Source organism: Halichoerus grypus, chromosome X, assembly GCF_964656455.1.
Source record: "Halichoerus grypus chromosome X, mHalGry1.hap1.1, whole genome shotgun sequence".
In the NCBI taxonomy this organism is placed as follows: Eukaryota; Metazoa; Chordata; class Mammalia; order Carnivora; family Phocidae; genus Halichoerus; species Halichoerus grypus.
Window position 1 is genome coordinate 2,648,317 of NC_135727.1, and position 26,110 is coordinate 2,674,426.

The following is a 26,110-nucleotide window of genomic DNA, read 5'->3' on the forward strand; positions in this document are numbered from 1 at the left end:
TCAGAGTCCATAGTCTCTCATGGTTCGTCTCCCCCTCCGATGCCCCCCCCCTTCATTTTTCCCTTTCTTCTCCTAATGTCCTCCATGCTATTCCTTATGTTCCACAAATAAGTGAAACCATATGATAATTGTCTTTCTCTGCTTGACTTATTTCACTTAGCAGAATCTCCTCCAGTCCCATCCATGTGGATGGAAAAGTTGGGTATTCCTCCTTTCTGATGGCTGAGTAATATTCCATTTGTATATATGGACCACGTCTTCTTTATCCATTCTTCCGTTGAAGGGCATCTCGGCTCTTTCCACAGTTTGGCTATGGCGGACATTGCTGCTATGAACATTGGGGTGTATATGGCCCTTCTTTTCACTACATCTCTGTCTTTGGGGTGGGAATGCAAGTTGGTACCGTCACTTTGGAAAACAGGGTGGAGGTGCCTCAAAAAATTAAAAATAGAGCTACCCTATGACCCATCAGTAAGAAAATATTTTAATTAAAGATAATGCTTCTTAGACCACTGTAATAAAATGTTGAAGTATTTTGAAAAAAATACAAAACAAAACAAAACCTAAGCAGTTCCATTGTAATGTATTCATTTAAGAATAATATTAAGCCCATTATTGCTTACATGTAAATACGCTTTATGAAAAAAAAAAAATACTACATTTTTGAAAACCAAGTATTAAAAGTATGGCATTGTTTTCCATCTTTGCAAATCTACTTAATACCTACCTGAATAGGAAAGACCTGGGTTTTCTTACCTGCCTCTTCACTTCACCTCTTACAATCTGTTGTTTCCATGGAAAGGCAACCAAGCAATCCAGATTCACTGATACTGAGTAGGGAGAAGAAGACCTCATTGGTCCTCCAGAGGGTTCTCAGGGACCACCCCCAGCTCTCCCAGAACGACCACTGGGCACTGCCAAAGTCTACTACGGTTCCCTCATGAAGTTTAATCAACCCTTTGAGAGCAGAGACACTATTAGCTGACTTGACAAAAAAATGGAGACTGAGGAACAGAGATGTTAGGGTGCAATGTGAAAGTCACACACAGCTGAGGAGAGGCAGAGCTGAGACTCAAACCTGCATCGGTCTTTCAGAAAGCATCTCTGATTTGAAAAGATCGACCATGGATGCACCCCACTATTTTCCGTCCCCAAAACCTACATAGGCTACGTGGGGGGTCTTGGTATCTCTCTCCCTCTCCTCTACACTAAGAACCCGGTGAAAGCCTTCATTCGGTTGGCACAGTTATATAAAAGTCCAGCTTGCCCTTCTCTGTTGGATTGCGTACAGAATGGGAGGGCTTTGTCTTGCTCCAGAATCTGGGGTCCAGGGCTGTGCTGGGCGTGTCGGGAACCGTCACCTCATGAGGGCTGATCTGGGGCATCACTTGCCAAATCAGCATTCAGTGACATCATGTCAGTGGCTTGAAGTCGGCCATAATGGGAGTATTTACATCATGGAAATAGGAAAACCCTGGAAATTGGAACTGCACTCTCCCCTCCCAAAGGCCTGTTTCCAGCACATCACTGCCCAGGACTGGCCACAGAAGAATTGCCTGGAGCTCATTAACAGGAGGAAGAGCTGCATCACAGGGCAGCTCTGTCCCCTAATGTAAATGACTATGAGAGAGGAAGTGTGTGCTGTGTGCCCTGATGATAGGAGCCCTATCTCTGAGCACAGTATTCATTGTCAGTGTGGTTGCAGCAGTCCATGCTGAGCACAGATCCCAAATGTGAGAGGTTCATCTCTATCTCCCTATTGTCCTAGATCAAGGACATTTTGGGGAGTTGTCTCTCTTCTCAGGAACCATTGGTGTCCTGAAAACCCTGTCAATACATATTTGTCCAAGTGTAGACTCAGGGTCATTTGGTCCTACTGCAACCTGAGTTTCTAGTTTGCCTTCCACTGACATCCAGGTCCTTTATCCTCACACTTTTTCTCCTCTTGGGTCATTTTAAATTGACTGAGAGACCTTGGATCCCACCTAAACAAACACACCTGGCCTCATGTGTCCTGGCAAGTTGAAAGGAGGTCCTTAACAGGACCCGGATCCTAAGTGGTGTGTCTGTGTGTGTGTGTGTGTGTACACACGCGCACACGTGTGAAGGGAAAACAGAAGCTGTTATCTATTTCTACTTTATTTCCTCCATAATCCGTTTTGCGAAAACTCCCCTGCCCTCCATGCCTTTTCTGAGAACATTGGGTATTGTCTCTAATATTTCATTCATTCACTCACTCACTCATTCATTCATTGGATTGGTCAGGGTGTAATTGACTGAGAGTGAGATCAGTGCTCTGCATCTGAGGATGTATTAGTACTTCCTGGTTTCCATAGAAAGCTAACATCAGGGAGAATGTTTTGATGACATTCTGGTTTCCATGACAACCGGGGTAAGCCATTCTTTCCTGGAGGCAGAAACACTTAACAAGGATATTTACAGACTGGAGAGATGGAGTAACTGTAGAAACATCGAGACTAGTCGGTGTCTGCTATCAATGTGAGTCGTGTGTGTGTGCGCGCGCGCATGTTTGTGGGTGTTCCTGGTGTGTGGTCTTTAGTTGGACATTAAGAGCTCTAATCCCTCCTGTTTTATAAGAGAGGATGGCAGCTCCTCTTGTGGGGGGTTAAGGTGATTGAATAACCTGTCATACCCCAGCCCCATTCTGCTGTCCTAAAGTGACACCATTACACGAGGACATTGTTACCTGAGTTCTTGAAAGCAGAGATCCCCAAATATTTCTCATCGTGTACCTCTGCTTAACGATTGTCCCACGAACCCTTAAAGATGTAAGTTTACTCATTTACACCTACTTATAGTGAAGTTACTATGTGTCCGATATGAGAGAGAAAATTTGAAGTCCGCAAATGAGGCAAATGGGTAGGATTGGAAGACCTAATGTTACTTTGTGTAACCTAAGGGATAATATTGTGCTCACGCCGAGTAGCTGACACACACACGAACTAAGAAACATCTCTAAAAGACAAAGTCTGAGCCCAAGCTCTGAGGTCTCCTCCTCAGAGGTCATGGCTTCCCAGAACCACCATATCGTCCCTTGGTTTCTCCAGAACTACAAGTGCCTACACTTCCTATCGTGGCACTCTTGTCTCATTGTTCCTTTTTGTCTTTTTCTTTTTTTTTTTTCTTTTTTGGTCTCCAAATAATTCTGTCAAGCTCTCTCTAATTAAAATAGTAAGAGAATATTGCTTATTAGTCATGTTTGTTTTTCCCTCTTTGCTTTTGAGGCAGTTCTTTTCCCTCTGGTTTCCAGAAGTTTCACTATGATGAGCCTAGACCTGTTTGTATGTGTGTTTTCGTGTGTGCGGGGGGCGGGGGGAGTGGGAAGGGAGGAAATGTATTATGCTTGCAGTTTGGCACGTCAATATACCACCTGATATTTTTCTTTATTTTTGGAACATTGTTGGCTATTGTTCCTTCATACATTCAGCAGCCCTTCTCTCTTCTTGGATTGCAATACGATATCTCTTATGTGTTTAAATATATACAATTTAGTGATGACTGTTTCCTTTGATCAATATAAAATATACCTCAAAGACATCTCTAATCTATTCTCGTTGCTTTCTACGCAATGGTAGGCTACGGTTTTTGCTTGCCTTCTTTTTTGTTCGCTTACATCCAGTATTTCATTTCATATCTCCTTAGAATCTCTGTAAAGTAAGGTTTTGGTGCCTATGAACACATAAATGTGTCCTCCCTGTAATATTTTAAAACGTTCGGAAAACGATGATCTCTACCCTCACTCACCACACACTTCCATCCTTTTTCTTCTTCTCTTTTCAATGGAACAATGCCATGGGACATTTCTGTTTACCATTCTAGACTTTTCTCTTGCATTTACATGTCTTTTGTATCCCACGATGAAGTATATACGGTTGTTCTCCGTGTGGATGTGTGCTTCACGTAAAGCGTATTATTTGTACTTAATTGGTCTCTGGTTAGATCTCTTTGTCTGAATTTTTTTTTCCTGAGTCAGTACATGAGGGTCTGCATCAGTCTTTGTGTTGGAGACATAACAAGCCCTTGTTGGCTTAGATTATAGGTTTGTTAGTCTTTCCCCATGGGTAGCAAGCACCTGGCATACATCTAGTGTTGTTGTGACAACCTACAATGCAGTGACTTATCTTGTGAACGAGGGCACCTTTTTCTCCTTGTGCACGACACAGGGAAATCAGTACGTTCTGAAATACACACCTCGCCCACTCGCCTGGATATTAGTAACTATGGAGGTCTCGCCTGCTGGAAAGAGGAGGCTGTCCTTGACTTTTTCAACCCTAATGCCGTGCATGATTTCAGTAGTGTTACGGACGGTAGTGGAGGTCTCCTTGTGGCAGGTCATAGGGACTGGAGGGGTAACAGAGCATCTTTGGAAGAAAGTTGGCCTACTTGATGGGAGAAACCACCTGAGTTTGTGAAAGGCATGGGAGAGAAGTCACTCTAGTCTTAAAATAAGGCCCTGAGGGAAACCTTGACCTTTGTAGAGCTCTTTGCTCAAGCACTCATGCTTCTCCTTCTCTGAGTAGATAGCTCTTGATGGTGTGTGCCTGCAAGAGTAGCTTCTCTGGTTCCTTCTTTGTTAAGGAAAAATTGGGAGGCAGAGCTTGGCAATTTGAAGGTATATGTGTATTTAGTGTTGTAGCTGATCACTTGCAGGGGAGAAGCAAGCCTAATTTTTTCACTTCTTTGAGAAAACCGAGGACAGTTCATGATTTTTCAGTTTGTAATATTTGCCATTTAAACGTTTGTACAAAAATAGCCCACATTTCCAAGTGACCTTTATGAATTTATGAAACTAGTGAACAACACAAGGGAAAGGTTGGAAGATTATCAATTCCCATTCAGTTATTCTACAAATGGAACTCAAACCCAATGAAAACTTAAAAACTTTTACATGTGAAAGTCCGTGCTGAATTCATCTGGCACTGGAAAGGTGCAAAAATAGGCAAGAACGTATTTTCTTTTACAACTGAAATTACATAAAATGTGCCTTTATAATAAAAAAGGGGGACTGCCAACTTGTCCATTTGTGGAAAGACATGTTTTGGGGACAGTTTAAAGTCACAAAACCTACAGCTTAAAAGAGGCTCCCAGGGGGACGGGGTGCCTGGGTGGCTCAGTCGGTTAGGCGTGTCTGCCTTCGGCTCAGGTCATGATCCCGGGGTCCTCGGATCGTGCCCTGTGTCGGGCTCCCTGATCAGTGGGGAGTCTGCTTCTTCCTCTGCTCCTCCACCTGCTTGTGCGCTCTCTCTCTCAAATAAATAAATAAAATCTTAAAAAAAAAAAAAGGAGCTCCAAGGGGTGCCTGGGTGGCTCAGCCGGTTGAGCGTCCCACTCTTGATTTCAGCTCAGGTCTTGATCCATCAGACATGACAACCATCAGAGTCATGAGACTGAGCCCTGCATTGGGCTCCACCCTAGGCATGGAGCCTGCTTAAGATTCTCTCTCTCCCTCTCCCTATGCCCCTCCCTCCCTTCTCCCTCTCAAAAAAAAAAAAAAAAAAAGAGAAAAAGCTCCAATAAATAAGCAGTAATTGTAGGGAAGGGATGAAGGGGTGTTGGGGTAAAGATGAGAGAACTCCTGCCTCTGGGGAGTGGGGGGGGGGGCGGTACGGGAGTCATATCAGGGAAAATGCCCTTATTTTGAGACAATACCTTCAGAGTATTGTCTTCTTCTTTCTTTGGAAGTGATTACAGCCCTCACTGGGGAAAAGAGTTAAGGAATAAAGCTTCCAAAATAATTCTTCCAAAACTCATGGCCGTTGATTGGAGAAATAAATACTCATTGCCATCAAGTTCTTTCATTCATTTTTTTTTAATTTTCAAATTTTTATTAATTCATTTAAAATAAAATCATTATATGTGAACATAATAACATTTTTATGAAAATAACTATGTTCTAAGGAGATTGGTAGTGATATTAAAAAAAGAAAATAACTATATTCAAAAAATTTTTAAATGTTATAAGAGGAGTGGCATTGTTTTACATTCTTGCAAGTCTTGTCAATGTCTGGCTTCATAGAAGATAGCTGTATTCCATCTGCTTCCTTATTCAGTCTGTTAAATTTTGTTGGTTTGTTTGAAGTATATGAAGAATATGTTGCCTCACACACGTATGCGGCTGAAAAAAATAGGTCTATTTTAGAAGCATTACCAAAAGCCGTTCCACGCAAGATGGGCCGGTGGATTTTATTGTAAAAGCTCTTTCATTCCTTAACCAAAGAGCAAATGGAATAGAACAAAAGTTATACCAGGACTTAAAAAGTTGAAGCTGATCCATCTGAGGGTTCCATTTCTTGATGGTCTGGAATTGACTGTGAAGTTATAGATTGCGGAGTTGCTATTTATACCATTCCCCTTCCGGTTTTTCGTTTTAATATTTATTTATTTGAGAGAGAGAGAGAGAGAGCACAAGCGGGGGTGGGAGGGGCAGAAGGAGAGGGAGAAGCAGACTCGCCGGCTGAGCAGGGAGCCCAATGCGGGACTCGATCCCAGGATCCTGGGATCATGACCCGAGCTGAAGGCAGATGCCCAACTGACTGAGCCACCCAGGCGCCCACCAAGCTAGGATTTTAATTATTACCTGAGACTGGGCATCCTCATGACGAAATTGAGCCTTGAGATTTTATTACGAAATTAAAGTTGTTATTATGTGACCAAGACCAGAACAACTTGGGGTCAGATGGAGTTTTCACCTCAGAATAAGGTGAGAATCTCCCTATCCCATTCATTCAGCAAATACTTGTTGAGCGCCGACTAGGTTACTGGATACATTTTCATATCCAAGCCCTCTGAGGATTGGGGGTTACTTTAACCAACTGAGCCACCCAGGCGCCCTGGGGGTTACTTTAAAAGTTACTTTAGTGTCATTCAAGGTTCTATTTTTAAGACATTGCTCCTGGTGTGCAAAAGAGGATCAACATTTACATATCATTATCTCTATCTATCTGTCATCTGCCTGTCTATACATCCACCTGTATGCATCTTTAGAGGGAAAGAAGAGAGCTGTGCTCTTGTTAGTACGAAAGATAAAAAGAAAACCATCTGCAATATTAGGTACCAACCCTTAATGGAAGCTGTTTGGACAATGGGCCAAAGCATATGGTGAGAAGGCCATCTAGGATTTAATATTTTCATTTAACACCCTTCCCTTCTGATCGCCTCTCTCAAGGATGCATTGCTTTGGTAATCGGAAAAAGTAACCGCCATTGATATTTTGGCTGTCCGCTGGAAGTTACTCCATTAAAGTGCTTCATAGTTGAACAGATGTACGCAAATGTGAATAGGAGAGGATATTCAAATCGGTGGTATGGCTTTAAAACCTTTTTAATATCTTATAGAAAATATGTACAAACAGAATAAAAAACGCTGGAGTCTGTGGACCCACATATTTGCAGTTAACATTCCTCCTAGGTGGTCAGATTACTGATGCTTAACATTTTTCCTACTTTAGTTTTAAACAGCATTTTAGATTTTCCATGTGTATTTTCAAAACAAGGAACTGAAAGGAGCTGAAAATAACATCTGCACTGGAAGCAGAAACACTTGCATGCGTGTGTAGAGCAGAAAGCATGGATTATATGCACCAATATCAGGCATCTTGGGTCTCTAACGTCATCACTCTGGGTGTGTGTATATATCCGTGAGTGTGTGTGTATGTGTGTCTTGGGGATGGGCAGCTATCTGGTGGGAGTTGAGGTGACTCAGGCACTCCTGTTCTGTATGAGGGGCTGGCAGGTCCTGCTGCAGGGAGACTGCAGTTGGCTGAATCACCTGTTTTTCCTTCTCCCTTTTGTTCTGTGTCCTCACATCACACCTGTGTTCTGAGAGCCAGCACACTGAGTTCTCTAAAGCAGAGGACACAGTACCTGCATGATCATACACTCTGGCAAGAAAAAGTTTGTGCAGGCTATGCCCAAAGTAGGTATAGTTAGTCATCATACATTTCATATTATGCCTATGAGTATGTGTGAACAAAGTTGTGCATACATGCATTTATTAGGGAAATAATATTTTGTATTGTGAAACATACCATTTGAAACTGATAATGGATGAGCTAAAACCTATAAGTGAACTATAATACATATTTGAACAGTGTATACAGAAAAGTAGAACCCATTCACAGGGTATTTCTTGCGGGGGTGGGGAGAGGGATTGAGAGAACAATTGCACTTTCTGCATCACACACATCTAAATGTTTGAAATGTATTTAAGTAAAGTTTTTAAATGTCAGAGAAACCACACTGTAAAGAGATTCACAAAAACGATGTGAAAAATCAGCATTCACATGAAACAGTGATCAAATATGCTCTTGAGTGAAGAAATGTAGTCCTAGGTAATATGTGCGGGCATGTGTATATGGATGCATCGGAAGTGTGTGACGAGCCCACGTACCATCATATTGACAGTAAGCATCTTTAATGTATTGCCTCCTATATATCTCTCTCTACCCGTTTTATGTTCTCCACAAACCCATTTAATGTTACTTGAGAAACACCAAAACACACTTACATTATAGACCCCATTTTTGTTACACACACACACACACACAGACACACACACACAAAGCTGCTACTATTAAATCTATGCATCCAAGACAGACAAAAAAAGACTATGATGAAAGCAGTAGTTCCCACGGTTCTGAAATAGGAGGACTAGCCTAAACTAAGTAGCTTAACGTGGAAATAGTTTTGAAACGCAAAAGAAGGAAGCAAATAGACATGTCTACATTATAAATGAGATTTAACTAACATTTCTGTTTCAGAATGGGCTACATTCCAGAGTTGGGGAAGGGAAAATGATGAATCCATCCCCGTCTCATTGGCTTAATTTCCCATCTGCTTTTCTGATTTTCTAGATTGACATTAGAGGTACGTAGGAGGTCCTGAGTATCTACATTTGCTGTCATTTGATCCCTGGAAGGACAGTGCACTTCAGAAGCACAGAGCAGAGGTAAAGGGTCTGCCGGACAAGCAGTTGGAGTGTGTGAATCAACAGATGCAGCTCACAGAACCTCGCCTCCCCCGACCTACGTGGTGTTCTGTAAGACGTTCCTGTTTTACTAAACATTTCATTGGCAATCATTTCGTGATGACACTTGCAGTGTGGTTTATTTTGCTCCTCACTCTACAGCCACTTCTTTACACAAATATGTGCTGGGGGCAGGGGAAACAGCCTTTTAAGCCACCATAGAGAAATGAAAAAGGGCAGGTCACAGCCAATGGCCCATGCCTGCAGCAATCCTTATGAAGCATGGTACCAGTAACCACCACGATGACCTTCGTGAGCCTCTGGATTCTAAGCTCATGCTCTTGAACACAACACTGTGCTGACATTCAGTGTCTGTAGGCTGGAGATCGCCTCTGGCTTCCTTGGGTGCACAGGGTGGCATTCGCACCCCCAGAAAAATGAAAGCTGAAGCATTCCCCCAGGATGAGCCCCAGAGAGCCCAAAAGGCACAGGATGTCCAATAACACAAATGAGATCTGGAAAATGACACCCACCTCCCCACACACATGCTCTTTAATATTGCAGTAGTAACAAGCAGGGCAAGAAGTTGGGTTTGGAAAGTAATAAAATTCCTCTGGTATCTTCTGCATTCCCCCCCCCCCCCCCGATACTTGCCATGTATTTACCCCCTGTCTGATACACACTCTTTATATTTCTTTATCTCTTATCAATTCTCATTGACCAATGTTCTTCTACTTTCACCAAAGGAATTTTTTTCTAATACTTTTCTTCTTTTCCTTTTCCACATTCCAGTATTCTCCAGTATAGTCCATTCAAAACACAAGTTCCAGCGACCCTGGGAGATTCAGGTGAAGAAGGACAGGCCACGCAAGCCGTAAGCCCTTTGTGGTCCCAGGCCAAAGAGGTGTGGTGAACAACACTGCTTTAGGGAAGACCTGCCGTGCCTGTGGGTATGATGGCCAGACCTCACGACCTCTGTTAATTACCTCTTGAGAGGAAACTCAAATCATAATGGATGCTGAGTATGTCCTATGCAATTGGAAAGGCCGTTTTTGGCCAGCAAAGGTTTTGTCCAGATCTAGGATCTCACCAAAAAATAAGAGGAAAGGGGCACTTTCTCTAAAAGTTGAGATACTCTCCATAGATGAAAAAATTGAAGTGAAAAGCACAGACATAAAGATCCTAAATGAGTCTCAAGTTGAATACATTACCTCCTTGCTAATAGCCGAGTCGGAGGCCAGTGTCCCACCAGGACAGGAAGTGCCCTACAGAAACGCTCTTACAGTGGCACTGGAGATTCTGAATGAGAGAGCAAATTTGGGTCCAGCAAGAGCATCAGATGACCCAGAGACCACTAAGCCGTCCCAAAGGGGACCACAAAAGCGATCTCGTAGAAAGTACCGGAAGCCCAAAGGGAACTTACTGAGGAGTCTTAGGAAAAGCAAAAAACTCAAATCGCTGCTGGTATGTTCACAGGGTGAGGACGCCCCAGACGGTGGCCGACCACAGGCACACAGAACCGTCACTCCGATTCCAAGGAAAATGCGAGGGGAGAAAGAGGGCAAGGGAAAGAGGGACACCTCAAGAGTTAGGCCCTTGCGTTGCCCAGTCGAGGAGGAGGGTACAGGTGCTAAAGATGGAGGCGCCCTTCCATCTCCGCCACCAGGGTTCAACCTCACTGTACCCAAGGCTCTGAAAGAAGAGGCACGTGACACCTACCCAAAGACCCTGGCTGCCTCCTCTGAATGCTCTGCCTTCTCCGGGAATGTTGGGGACCACGGAGAGGGTCCCTGGAAGCCAGGCTTGGAAGGTGTGGCAGCATCCTCCAGTGCCCCTAACCCGAAGCTGCGTTATTCACTCCGTCTGGCAAATAGAAAAAGGAAGCTGCAGGTACCAGAGTTTGAGAAAGGGCTGCAAGAACTTCAGCCTTCCGTCAACTCAAAGGCTATCGGCCCCACCACTGCTATTCAAAAGGATGTCGGCAAGGAAATGGGACAACCGACAAGCATGGCTTTTCCACGGGAGCCTTGTGCCATTGAAGGAGGAATGATGGTCTGGTTCAAATTTCAGGATCACCCATTTTGGCCAGCGGTGGTAAAGAGTGTCAGCCAAACAGAGCAGACTGCAAGGGTGCTTTTGATTGAGGCAAACATGCACGGCGAAATGAGTGGCATTCGAGTCCCTCTTCGAAGATTAAAGCATCTGGACTGTAAAGAGAAAGAAAAACTGATGAAGAGAGCCAGGAAAGCGTACGAGCAAAGCGTGAACTGGTGTTTCTCCCTGATTTCCCACTACAGAGAAGGGCTCAGTCGCGGGTCTTTTGGAGGCTCTTTCCTGGACTATTATGCTGCCGACATCAGTTACCCAATCAGGAAAGCCATCCAAGACGGGGATGTGGAGATTGATTTCCCAAAGGTGAATTATGCCGACCTGGAAGATTCTGAGGAGGAGGCCTCCCTGGGCGGGGAGAGGCCCTGCAAGAAAATTCTCCCTGACCGCATGAGGGCTGCTCGGGACCGAGCCAACCAGAAGCTAGTGGACTTCATCGTGAAAAGAAAGGGAGCTGATCACCATCTTCTGGACATTGTCAAAGGCAGGAAAGAGTCCAGGTGGCTGGCATCATTTCTGAATTCAAGCAGGTACGTGATCTGCGTCGAAACATACCTGGAGGATGAAGACCAGTTGGATGTGGTGGTGAGACATTTACAAGAAATCTACAAACAGATAGACAAGAAAATGCTGACTCTGACAAGGGATGACAAAGTGAGTTTCGTTCTGGAAGTTCTTCTGCCAGAAGCAATCATTTGTTCAATCGCTGCACTTGATGGATTAGGCTACAAGGAGGCAGAACGGAAGTACCTGCGGGGGCCACCTGTGCGTTACCGGGAAAAAGAGCTATTTGATAAACATATCCTCAAGGAAGTGAGAAAGAGATCAGCAACAAGGGGCAAAGCTAAATAACTCCTCCTGCGCCCGCGCTTCAGCAGGGCGACCTCTCACTGCCCTGTCTGCATGAAATGTGTGATTCCTTCCTTTCTCTATGGCATGTAAATATGTTCTGTAAATCTGAGACCCCGGGAACATGCTGGATTCATTTTGGAGCAATCTCTAGCACTTATGGGTAGCACGGCCATCATCATTTCTGGTTCCCAAACGCTTCACAAACTAATTTGTTAGAATACTGCAAACAGTTCTACTTCCCTCTACTCCCTTGGATGTGTACTTGTCCAGGTGTTTTCATAATGTTGCTTTTGACAGTACTTCATATTTCAATATAGGATGCGCATTCTTTTTATTACATCAAGGACCCCTGGTGTCAGACATTAAGCAACAATCGTTTTTGAAATCCAGGATAGATGCTCACAGAAACTTCACGTGGATTTCTCATCCTTTTTGCGACGCCTCAGTGTAAATGATTGGATTCCTTCTTGAGATAATTCCTGAATTTGATCTGCCATGCTTATTTGTTTGGAAAAATAGCCCCGAGGGGTGAAGCCAACAGCAGAGATGTTTTCTACATATTGTCACTACCTTCAAATGGTTCTTGGAAAAGCAGTCTGGAATCCAAAGTCAATGGGTCATCTGCATGCAGTCCACAAGTGGATGAACGAAATCTCAACGGGCAGTAAACATTTTGTCAGCCTGTGCAAGACTGTTAACTCTTCGCTTCCCTAAGATTCCACTTAGGGAAGTAGCTCTTGTTCGGTGGCTAAGTGGTTTCCTAAAACAGACAGCCTCCTGGCTGTCCTCCTAACTGACTGGATGCTTTACACATAGAGGTTTATCCCCACGTGGAAGACAACGAGAGTAACCATACACACAGTTTAGCTATTTTAGACCTAGGAATTCAAGCTCACTGCTAGGAGCCCATCTAAGTGACACAAACTGCAGGGAAGCGTGCGCTTTGTCCTGGACCTGTGTCCCCTAAAACACGGTCATTTGTCTCATACCAAGCAAGCTTTCTCTTTTGACTTATTCATTGACTAGCCCTGACAGGTTCCAACAGTTATAACTGCAGGCTGGTAGGTCATTCCAGGCTGCTTGAGCAACAGATGGACGAGGACCTGGGAACTCAGAAATGGGCAACAGAAAATCTTCCATTTGGCTAAATATGGCTGTTGTCAGAATACAATGAAACACATCTCACTAAAAGATAAATTCTGAAGCCCATGAATTGCTATCCTAACTTGAAACAAGATTTTTTTGAGGAAAAAAAAATGTCAGAAAAGCTAGTTTACTTTTAAAACTTGTTGTGAAAATAAACACTAAAGGTTTAACACGAACCTGAGTGCATTTTTATTCTTAGAGGGAGTCAACTGTCACTCACAGGCCCACGTTATGTGTTCATGTGGCCGTGAGATGTGTGTGTGTAAAATTTGTTAAGAGTTAGCTGTTTTGATTCACAACAAAACCATTGTATCTTTCACCTTGAACTTCTGTTTCATACTTTAGATTGTACAACTACATAGTTGGTGTCTCTAAATATGTATATATAATATATGTACATACACATACATACGTGTGTGCGTGTGTGCGCATACTATTTTGGAATTTCAGTGATTTAGTCATCATCTTTTAAAGTTTATTATGAATTTTCTTCTCACCCTAAATAAATACTCACTTTCATGCTTGCTTTCATCATTTTAGAAGAGGGCCTTCCAAATTGTGTAAGCTTCAGACCCACCAGAACCTTCTTTGGGCTCTGCCTGAGAGACACCAATGACTCCTGAGGCATTCTGCCTGGGCTAATCCACAGTGACATCTTCATGGCCCTGAAAAGTACTTGGAAACACACCATCTCCATGCTCTATGTGGACCTTGTACACTGGAACAACACACTTTAGTTCTTCCATAAACATTGTGTCTCTCTGAATCAAATATATCACTCAACTTCAGCCTTCTCATATAGCCGGATCTGGCTCTACATTCTAATATTTTCTTCACTATCTCATTCATCCATCCATCCATCCATCCACCCACCCATCCACCCACTCATCCATCCATCCATCCATCCACCCATCCATCCATCCATCCATAGCATTGTGAGTCAGTAGAGCAAGTAAGATGTGGTTTAAGACTCTGATCTGAGGATAAATTTCAGGTGCCATAGAAAGAAGATGACAATCTTGGGACCCAGGTGACAATCTAATTTCTAAGATGACTGTGATGCTCTCCTTCACATTCTTAGTGAGAAATATTTATCGGCATCATGGATTGATTGCCTATATGTGAGACCAGAACCCTGGATTTTCCCATACTTGTGAGATTGTGAGTATCTCTTGGTTTGGGGTGAAGGGAGAGGACCTGGTCCCTCCTGGGGTGTCATTTGTGCCTGAGGCATTCACTGAAGAGGGCAACATGCCTAGAACACGCATCTCTTCTCCACTTGAACCAGGATCACATTTGGGGTGTGCAGCCGGATTTGGGGGGCTGGCTGTGTAGACTCTGAGATACCTCCCAGCATGAGCAGTTGTTAAGGTGGCTCAGAGATGGCCCTGAACTGGTTCTCTATCATGGGTGTGTGTGTGTGTCTGATGGGATAGCCCAACCTGTCACCCACCCTAACTTACTGGATCGAGGAGACCTCCTCTCCTGGGGTCATAAGGCAGATGGTGGAACATCAGGCCCTGACCGTAATTGTTGGTTGGCAGAGACGCATGGAGATGGAACGCACAGAATTTACGGTTCTCCATATTTACGTATGGATCTGACAAAGAAAAAGTGGAACCCCGAGACACACTAAGGTGGCGAGCATGAGAACACTGAATACCCAGAATCCCCTGAAACCTCACCTGGGCATTAGCAGCCCCCTAACTCTTGCTACTGGAGAAGCTTCCTTGTTCCTGGAGACCCTGCAAAGACCTCATCTAAGGCAGCCACCCAAACAGATGTTGCTTCTCTTATTCAACATTAATCTCTGCTAACTTCCATTACTATCGGACTAATAACAAGGGTAGGTAAGACTAGGTAAGGTGACAGCACAAGAAAAAAAAATACAGTTTGGTTTGGGTGGGAAATGCCTTACATTCAGAAGAAACTGTAGGACCTGGCTCATATGTACTTGCATGAAGTGAGATAATATATGTGCCAGTGGATTTTGAGAATGTTGGTCCCACAGGACAGGGAACAGAATATAAGTCAGTATGGAGAGAACTTATTAACGTGGGAGCACAGAGCTGTGACTCGGGGTTTGATGTCCTTAAAGGGGCCAACCCAGCCCCTTTGAGGGCCCCTATAATGTGCATATTATAGAAGCGTGGACAACAAACAGTCTACAGTAAATGACATGGAAATACTGGAACTTCCTAGGCAGAGAAAATTGAGGAACTGGCGAGAAGGTCCAGGGGAGTAGGTTTTTAGATACGACTTATAATGTGAGATCAGACGTCCTACCTCCAGCCTCTGTTTCTTTGGAGGGCAGAGAAATCACGACTCAAATAAGGAATGTGCTGGTGAAGTGGCACTGGCATCTTTGAAGAGCTCAGTGCTGACTCTCCTCTGCAAACCACTGTTGGAAGCAAGCGATGATGGCATGGAACTGGCAATCAATGGAGATGACAGCATTCTCAAAAGGCAGGGGCCCAATGGTGGCACAAAACTACCAGGGGCAAGGTGGGCATCATTACCATACCGGGCAGCAAGGCCAGGGTGGAGTCAGTCTCAGCTGACTGACCGGAATCTGTGGCAATATAGATAGTATAGATAGTAGGTAGTAGTGTTCTAGGGTCTGGATGTATGGACAGCTGGCTGGGGTATTACTTGATTCTCGTAAGGAAAAAAAAAAAAAATGAGAGCTGGTAAGCAGAAAGCTGATGCTAGCAACCGTAGTGGAAAACATTAGTCCCCCACCAAGTGTCGAGGTCTAAGTCAGCCCATGGGCCCAGAGCCTTGATTAAGGTGGAGGTCAGAAAAACCCAGCCAAGCCTTTCCCAAAAACCTGTGTCTATTTACCAAGGTAAATGTGCACTGTGGTAAGGAGGATACCTGCATTTGAAAAAAAAATATGGAATATGAGTTCTCTGCTTATAAAGGGGCTTCTGAAGTCTAGATGATAATGGACTTCTGCCTCATTTTAATCTGACAGGAAATCCAATGGTTCTGTGGATCACCCAGGGTTTTTTTTTTTTTTTTTTCTCCAGGCTCTCAGTATATTGTTGGCAATCACGTACTTGGTAGGTGGCAGAATCTTCATATTAGCACAAGTGACATTATGTGGAAAGGCACACATGGAAGCCTATCAAGCTGCTATCTCCTTACAGTATAAGAAAATATAAACAGTACTGATTCTATACTAAGAAAGGAGAGAAGAGTCAGATTACTAAAATCAGAAATGGAAGTGGGGACATTACTATTGGCCTTACAGAGATTAGGAAAAAAAAAAAGATGGCAAGTGAGCGCTATGAACAATTACACATCAAAAATTAGACAAGTTAGATGAAATGGACAATTTCCTGGAAACAAACAAAACTCACTCACGAGGAAATAGAAATTCTCAATAGACCTATAAAAAAATAAGGAGATTTAATCTATTATAAGAACCTCAGAACAAATAAAAGCTCAGGACTTGGTGGCTTCACTGGTGAATTCTACCAAATGCTTAAAGCAGAATTATAAATCCTTCTCAAACTCTCCTCAAAAAATAGAAGAGGAGGCAAAATTTCTAACCCATTCTATGAGGCCAACCTTACCCTGATAGCAAAGTGAGATTAAGACACCACAAGAAAAGTGCAGACTAATACCCCTTACGAATATAAATGCAAAAACGCCAAAAGCTATGCCAGCACACCAAACCCAGCAGTTTTCTTGATTAAAATAATTTTAATTAAAAAGATTATATATCATGACAAAGTGAGATTCATCACAGGAATGTAAAGGTGGTTCACCGTATGAAAATCAATATAATACACCACATTAATAAAATGAGGGGGAACAAACCACATGATTACCACAAAATGATGCAGAAAATGCATGTGACAAAATCCAATACTCTTTCATGATAGAAAGCATTCAGAAAACTAGGATTAGAAGGGAACTTCCTCAACTTGAAAATGGGCATTTATGAAGAACACACAGCTAATATCATACTCCATGATGGGTATTGAGAGCAGGTGTTGGGATGAGCACTGGGTGTTATATGCAACTAATGAATCGTTGAACACTACAACAAAGACTTATGATGTACTATATGTTGGCTAACTGAACATAATGAAATAAAAATAATGCAGAGATTATACAAAAAAAAGAATAAAAGCCTCCCCCTAAGACCACGAACAAGTCAAAATGTTCAGTCCTGCCATTTCTATTCAACATTGTACCAAACATTCTAGGCAGAGCAATTAGTTAAGAAAAAGAAATAAAAGGCATCAAATGTGGAAAAGAAGAAATAAAACTATTTACAGATGACAGAATCTTCCATATTAAAAAATCCTAAGAAATCCATTACAAAAGCTATTAGAGCTAATAAATGAATTCAGCAAAGTTGCAGAATACAAAATCAACACACAAAATCCAGTTGTGTATCCATATACTAGCAGTGAACATTCCGAAAATGAAAGTAAGAGGTGTGCCTGGGTGGCTCAGTCCATAAAGCATCTGACTCTTGATCTCAGGGTCCTGAGTTCAAGCCCCACTTTGGGCGTGGAGCCTACTTTAAAAAAGAAAAAAAAAAAAAGGAAACTAAGAAAATAATTCCATTTACAGTAGCATCAAAAAGAATAAAGTACTGGGTATTATATGCAGCTAATGAATCATTGAATACTACATCAAAAACTAATAATGTACTATATGTTGGCTAGCTGAACATAATAATAATAAAAAAATAAATTTAAAAAAAGAATAACATAACATAATAAAATTAAATAAAAAATAAAAATAAAAATTTTAAAAACTAAAAAAAAAAAATAAAGTACTTAGGAATAAATTTAGCTGAGGAGATGCCAGGCTTGTACACGGAAAACTACAAAACACTGTTGAAAGAAATTAAAGAAGACCTAAGTAAATGAAAAGACACCTTGCGTTCATGGAATGGAAGATGTAATATTGTTAAGACGGCAACACTCCAAATTTATCTACAGTTTCCATGTGATCCCTATCAAAATCCCAATGTCCTATTTGTAGAAACGGAAAAAGTGATCCTCAAATTCATATAGAATTGCAAGGGACTCCAACACCAGAACAAACTTGAGAACAAAGAACAAAGTTGGAGGACTCACATTTTCCAATTTCAAAACTTACTTGTACAAAGCTACAGTAATTAAGGTAGTGTGGTATTGTCACAAGACTAGACATTTAAGCCAGTAGAGTAGAATCGAGGGTCCACAAATAAACACATACACATATGGTCATTGATTTTCGACAAGGGTGCCAAGACCATCCAATGGGAAAAGAACAGTCTTTTCAACAAACGGTGCTGCGACAACTGGGTGTCCACAAGCAAAAAGAAGGAAGCCAGACCCTTTTGTCAGAACATACACAAAAATCAACTCAAAAGGGATCAAGGACTTAAATATAAGAGCGAAAACCATAACCTTTAAAGAAAACATAGGGGTAAATCAAAGAAAAGGGAGGGGTAAATCTTCATGACCTTGGTTTTGGCATTGGTCTCTTAGATATAGCACCAAATGCACAAGCAACGAAAGAAAAAATACATAAATTGGACTTAACCAAAATTTTAGGATGAGGGGACACTTGCAAAAGAGTGAAAGGACAACCTGTAACATGGGAGGAAATATTTTCAAATCATGTACCTGACAAGGGCCTAGTATGTAGAATATATAAAGAACTCTCACAACTCAACAACAAAAAGACAACCACATTTTAAAATGGGCAAAAATGTGAATGTAGACATTTCTCCAAAGAAGATAAGATATACAAACAGCCAACAAGCACATGAACAGATGCCCAACATCATTAGTCCTTAGAGAAATGAAAGTCAAAACTACAATCAGGTATCATTTCACACCCACTAAGAATGCTATAATTTTTTTAAAAGGAAAATAATTTCTTCAAATAAATTTTCTGCCCCTCCCCTCTCTCCTCCTTCTGGGATCCTTATAATGCAAGTGTTATTATGCTCGATGGATGATGTCACTGAGTTCCTTCAACCTATTCTCATTTTTTTATTATTCTTTTTTCTTTTTGCTGTTCAGCTTGGTTGCCTTCCATTACCCTGTCTTCCAGATTGCCAATCCGTTCTTCTGCATCCTCTAATCTGCTATTGATTCCCTCTAGTGTATTTTTTATTTCAGTTGTTGAATTCTTCATCTCTGACAGGTTCTTTTTTATATTTACTCCATCTTTATTGAAGGTCTCACTGCCACAACATGGATGGGTCTAGAGGGTATAAGGCTAAGTGAAGTAAGTCAGATAGAGAAAGACAAATACCATATGATTTCACTCATATGTGGAATTTAAGAAACAAAACAAACGAACAACCAAAGTAAAAAAAAAAAAAAAAGACAAAGAAAAAGCCAGACTCTTAAATACAGAGAACAAATTGGTGGTTACTAGAGGGGAGGTGGGTGGGGGGGGGACAGGTGAAACAAATAAAGGGGATTAAGAGTACACTTACCAATTGCAATGAGCAGTGAGTAATGTGTAGAATTATAGAATGATCATATCGTACACCTGAAAGTAATATAACACTGTACGTTAATTTTTTTAAAAAATAAAAGGAAAGGGGCTCCTGGGTGGCTCAGTCATTGAAGCATCTGCCTTCAGCTCAGGTCACGATCCCAGCATCCTGGGATCGAGCCCCGCATCCAGCTCCCTGCTCAGCTGGGAGTCTGCTTCTCCCTCTCCCTCGGCCACTCTCCCTCTGCTGCTCTCCCTGCTCGTTCTCTCTCTCACTCTCTCTCTCAAGTAAATAAATGAAATCTTTTTTAAAAATCTAAAAAACTTTAAGGAAAGGAAAATAATAAGAGTTGGCAAAAATGTGGAGAAATTGGAACCCTCATATATTGCTGGTGGAAGTATAAAATGGTGCAGCCACCATGTAAAACAATTTGGCGATTCCTCAGTAGGTTAAATATAGAACTACCATATGACTCATCAATTCCACCCTTACATATACACCCAAAATAACGGAACACAAGGGTTTAAACAAACTCTTGTACAAGAATGTTTATAGAAGCACTATTCACTATTCACAACAGCCAAATGATGGAAACATCCCAAATTTCCATCAAATGAAGAATGGATAAACAAATTTGGTATACCCATACAATGGAATATTATTTGGTCAATTAGAAGGAATGAAGTTCTGATATATGCTACAACACGGATAAACCTTAAAGACGTTATGCTGAGCACAAGATGCCAGACAAGAAAGACCACATGTTGTTTGATTCCACGTATATGAAACATCCAGAATAGGCAACTCGCAAGAGACACAAAACAGATTAGTGTTTGCCAGAACCTGAGAATTGGCGGAATGGAGAGTGACTGCTTAATGGGTGAGGGTTTCCTTTTGGGGTGATGAAAATGTTCTGAAGCTAATTAGTGGTGATTATTGCACAACTTTGTGAAAGTACTAAACACTCCTGAAGGATTAAAGTGGTAAATGTTACGTCAACTTTACCACAATAAAAAAGAAAGAGAAACAAGAAAAATATGGAGGAAGATCCTCTAGATTAAAAGGGACTTAAGAGACATCTCTACCAATCACAATGTATGGTAATTATTTGGTTTCTGATTCCAATAATCAAACTGTTTTAAAAAAAATTTTTTTTTTTTTTTTTTTACTGTTGCTTACTGTTGCTTAATGGTTTTGAATGGTTTTTAATACAATTGAAGAAACTTTATCACTAACTGGATATTTAACAATATTAAGAAATTATTTTTAGTCCCAATAGTTTTGTTTCCCTTGCCTGTGGAGACATAAATATGTTGCTAAGGCTGATGTCCAAGGGATTACTGCCCATGTTTTCTTTTAGGTGTTTTATAGTTTCAGGCCTCACATTTAGGTCTATAATCCACTTTGAGTTTATTTTTGTGTATGGTGTAAGAAGGTGGTCCAGTTTCATTCTTCTGCGTGTTGCTGTCCAGATTTCTCAGGACCATTTATTGAAGAGACGGTCTTTTCTCTATTGTATATCCTTGCCTCCTTTGTGATAGATTACCATATAAGCGTGGGCTTATTTCTAGGCTCTCTATTCTGTTCCAGTGACCAATGTGTCTATTTTTGTGCCAGTACCATACTGTTTTGATTACTATAGCTTTGTAGTATAGCTTGAAATCAGGAAATGTGATACCTCCAGCTTTGTCCTTTCTCAAGATTGCTGTGGCTGTTCAGGGTCCTTTATGATTCCATACAAATTTTAGGATTGTTTGTCCTAGCTCTGTGGAAAATACCATTGGTATTTTGAGAGGGATCGCATGGAATCTGTAGAACATTTTGGGTCGTGTGGACATTTAAACAGTATTAATTCTTCCAGTCCATGAGCATCATATATGTTCCCATTTGTTTGTGTCATCTTCAATTTCTTCCATCAATGTCTTATATAGTTTTCAGAGTATAGGTCTTTCACCTCCCTGGTTAAATTTGTTCCTACGTATTATTATTGTTGGTGCATCTGTAAATAGGCTTGCTTTCTTAATTTCTCTTCCTCCTTCTTCTTTATTAGTGTATAGAAACGCAACAGATTTCTGTATATCAATTTTGTATCCTGCAACTTTACTGAATTCATTTCTTACTCCCAATAGATTTTTGGTGGAGTCTTTAGTGTTTTCTGCATATAGTACCATGTCATCTACAAATAGTGTCAGTTGTACAGGCAAACACTATGCAGGTTCCTCAAAAAATTAGAAGTAGAAATACCAGTACTATGGTAAATAACAGTGGTGAGAGTGGACATCCCTGTCTTGTTCCTGACCGTAGAGGAAAAGCTCTCAGTCTTTCCCCATCGAGGATGATATTGGTCTTTCATATACGGCCTTTATGATGGTGAGGTATGTTCCCTCTATCCCTACTTTGTTGAGGGTTTTTATCAAGAATGAATGCTGTGGGGCACATGGGTGGCTCCATCAGTTGAGCATCCAACTCTTGATTTCAGCTCAGCTCATGATCTCAGGGCCATGAGATTGATCCCCGTGTTGGGCTCATGCTCAATGCGGAGTCTGCTTGTCCCTCTCCCTCCGCTTTACCCCTCCTCTCTGTCTCTCTGTCTCTCTATATCTATCTATCATCTATCTATCTATCTATCATCTATCTAAAATAAATAAAATCTTTTCTAAAAAAAAGAATGGATGCTGTACTTTGTCAAATGCTTTTTCTGCATCTATTGAGAAGATCATATGGTTCCTGTCCTTTCTTTTATTAATGTGGTGTAGCATGTTGATTGATTTGTGAATATTGAACCACCCTTGCAACCCAGGAATAAACCCCATTTGATTGTGGTGAACAATTCTTTTAATGCACTGTTGGATCTTATTAGCTAGTACCTTGTTGAGAATTTTTGCATCCATGTTCATCAGGGATATTGGCCCGTAGTTCTCTTTTTTAGTGGGGTCTTTGGTTTTGGAATCAAGGTAATGCTGGCCTCGTAGAAGGAGTTTGAAAGTTTTCCCTCCATTCCTATTTTTTGGAAGTGTTTGAGAAGAATAGGTATTAACTCCTCTTTAAATGTTTGGTAGAATTCCCCTGGGAAGCCATCTGGTCCTGGACTTTCATTTGTTGGGACATTTTTTATAACTGATTGAATTTCTTTGCTGGTCTGTTCAAGTGTTCTAGTTGTTCCTGTTTCAGTTTTGGTAGTTTATATGTTTCTAGGAACTTATCCATTTCTTCCAGATGGCCCAATTTTTTGGCATATAATTTTTCATAATATTCTTTTACAATTGTTCGTATTTCTGTGGTGCTGGTTGTGATCTCTCCTCTCTCATTCGTGATTTTATTTATTTGGGTCCTTTCTCTTTTCTTTTTGATAAGTCTGGCTAGGGGTTTATCAATTTTATTAATTTTTTCAAAGCACCAGCTCCTGGTTTCATTGATCTATTTTACTGTGGGGGTTTTTGTTTGTTTGTTTCTATATCATTTATTTCTGCTCTAATCTTTATTATTTCCCTGCTTCTGCTGGCTTTGGGCTTCATCCTGTATTTATAGTAGCATTATCAACAATAGCCAAATTATGGAAAGAGCCCAAATGTTCATCGACTGATGAATGGATAAAGAAGTTGTCACTACACACACACACACACACACACACACACACACACACAATGGAATATTATATATATAACATATATACATATCACACACACATATATATATAATGGAATATTATTCAGCCATAAAAAAGAATGAAATCTTGCCATTTGCAATGATGTGGTTGGAGCTAGAGAGTATTATGCTAAGCAAAATAAGTTAGTCAGAGAAAGACACATACCATATGATTTCATTCATATGTGGAATTTAAGAAACATAACAGATGAACATAGGGGGGAAAGAAGAGAGAGGCAAACCACAAAACTTAACTCTTAACTATAGAGAACACACTGAGGGTTGCTGGAGAGGGGAGGTTGGTGGGGGGATGGGTTAAATGATTGATGGATATTAAGGAGGGCACTTGTTGAGATGAGCACTGGGTGTTGTATGTAAGTGATGAATCAATAAATCCTACACTTGAAACTAATAATATACTGTATGTTAGCTAACTGGAATTTTCTTTTAAGATTTTATTTTTTTATTTGACAGAGAGAGATATAGCGAGAGAGGGAACACAAGCAGGGGGAGTGGGAGAGGGAGAAGCAGGCTTCCCGCGGAGCAGGGAGCCTGATGTGGGCCTTGATGCCAGGACCCCGGGATCATGACCTGAGCCGAAGACCGACGCTTAATGACCGAGCCACCCAGGTGCCCCAGCTAACTGGCATTTAAATAAAAACTTGGAAGAAGAAAACAAAAGAAGTAGAAATACTATATGATCCAGTAATTCCATTACTGGGTATTCAACCAAAGAAAATGAGAACACCAATTCAAAAAGATACACATCCCTATGTTCATCGCAACATTATATACAATAGCCAAGATATGGGAGCAACCTAAGTGTCCACTGATAGATGAGTGGATAAAGAAGATATGGTATTATATAAATATATATATATGGTATACACACACATATGTAATGGAATAAAGAAATGAGATCTTGCCGTTTATGACAACATGGATGAACCTAGAGGATATGATGCTAAGTGAAATAAGTCAGAGAAAGGCAAATACAATATTATTTCACTTACATGTGGAATCAAAAAAAAAAAACAAATGAATAAACAAAACAAACAGACTGATCAATATGAGCAATACAGAGAACAAATTGGTGGTTGCCAGGGGGAGGGGTGGGGGAGGGGAATAATAGGTGAAGGGGACTAAGGTACAAACTTCCAGTATAAAATAAATAAGTCAGGGAGATGAAAAGTATGACATAGGGAATACAGTCCACAATATTGTAATAATGTTGTATGGTGATGAATGGTAACTACAGTCATCATGGTGAACACTGTGTAATGTATAGAATTGTCAAATCACTCTGTTGTATGCCTGAAACACACTCTGTTGTGTGCCCAACATATTTTATGTCAGTTAAACTTCAATAAGAAACAAAGTGCAAGATAGACTAATGGATTTAGTGTAACACTGTGTGAAAATTTCAACAATAAAGTTTCAGATTCCACTTTGCTACTGTTAAAGAAATTACCCCTTGTTAAATTTTATATAGTTCCAAAGAAAATGTCCACAATATCTTGAAAGGCTCAAGCACTTCTCCTAGAATTAATGGACATCTCTAGAGAAAAGTGACCACAATATCAGGTTTTATTATTTAGATATAGTTCCTCTTTGAACATCTTGGCCTGAAAGTCTTTACTATCTTTTTATTTTATTTTATTATTTATTTTATTTTATTTTATTTATTTTATTATTTATTTTATTTTATTTATTATTTATTTTATTTATTTTTTATTTTTATTTTATTTTATATTTTATTATTTTATTTTATTTATTTTTTTTATTTTATTGTTATGTTAGTCACCATACATCATTAGTTTTTGATGTAGTGATCCACGATTCATTGCTTTCATATAACACCCAGTGCTCCATGCAGTACGTGCCCTCTTTAATACCCATCACCAGGCTAACCCATCCCCCCACCCCCTCCCCTCTAAAACCTTCAGTTTGTTTCTGAGTTCATAGTCTCTCATGGTTCATCTCTCCCTCCGATTACCCCCCTTCATTTTTCCCTTCCTTCCACTAATGTCCTCCATCTCTTTACTATCTTTTTTCTTTAAATTTAATTTAAAAAATTAAGTTTATTAAAATGCCTCTCCCTTTTCCAATGGTATATCTGTATAAGGCCCAATTTTCCTCATGTACATCCACCAGAATAACACATCTCAATAGTTTAAATGCAGAAGCAGTTAGTAGAGCTCAGTTGTCCTCTATGAAGCCAGATATTAAAGAGATTTGCTTGACTTACTTCACTTAGTGTAATACCCTCTAGTTCCATCCATGTTGATGCAAATGGTAGGTATTCATCCTTTCTGATGGCTGAGTAATATTCTGTTGTATATTTGAATCACATCTTCTTTATCCATTCATCTGTTGGAGCACTGGGTGTTATATGCAACTAATGAATCACTGAACACTACATCAAAAACTAATTATATATTATATGTTGGCTAAGTGAACTTAAAAAAGACAGATTTGCAAAAATGTAAATTAATACCACTCTTTCCCCTAAATTTTTTGGTTTTTGATTTTTTCAGAAGTTTTTTATGCTTACATGGTTATTTTAATTGAATAAATAAATACTTTAAAATTGTCTTAGTATCAAGTCTGAATACACTAAATATTGATGGATATAATACATAATACCCAAAGGTACCTCTTCAATAATCCTTAAGAGTCAAAAAGGGTCATGAGACCAAAATGTTTGAGAACTGCTGCACTATATATATATATATTTTTTTTTTTTTTTTAATTAATCCCATATATATATATGGGATCAGTTTGCTGGTTTCCTTGGGAGGAAATCTTTATGGATAGGAGACAGATGGAGGCATATGATGTGATGAGCACTGGGTATTATATGCAACTAATGAATCATTGAACATTATATCAAAAACTAATGATGTA

General features: G+C 40.6%; 1 protein-coding gene and 1 long non-coding RNA gene across 6 annotated transcripts in view; both read right to left on the minus strand.

The window, feature by feature from the left end:
- Positions 1-26,110, minus strand: part of LOC118527140 (synaptonemal complex protein 3-like) — a 59,126-nt gene that overhangs the window by 15,052 nt on the left and 17,964 nt on the right. For 2 of the 4 annotated variants that reach the window (XM_078065297.1, XM_078065296.1), the window contains one exon: positions 25,452-25,584. The exons of 1 other annotated variant lie outside the window; for it this stretch is intronic. In XM_078065297.1, coding sequence (XP_077921423.1) covers positions 25,452-25,481 — 30 coding nt within the window. In that variant the 5' untranslated portion in view covers positions 25,482-25,584. The remainder of the gene's footprint in view (positions 1-25,451; positions 25,585-26,110) is intronic. One more of the 4 variants, XM_078065298.1, reaches the window with a different exon arrangement.
- Positions 5,812-14,842, minus strand: LOC144380607 (uncharacterized). Of its 2 annotated transcripts, XR_013444827.1 has the most exons (4): positions 13,607-14,842; positions 11,416-11,649; positions 10,705-11,192; positions 5,812-6,136 (listed from the first exon to the last, which is right to left on the minus strand). It is a non-coding gene; the product is annotated as an uncharacterized LOC144380607 (long non-coding RNA). The 2 variants fall into 2 exon arrangements; XR_013444825.1 differs by lacking the exon at positions 13,607-14,842 and having other exon boundaries at positions 11,416-13,589.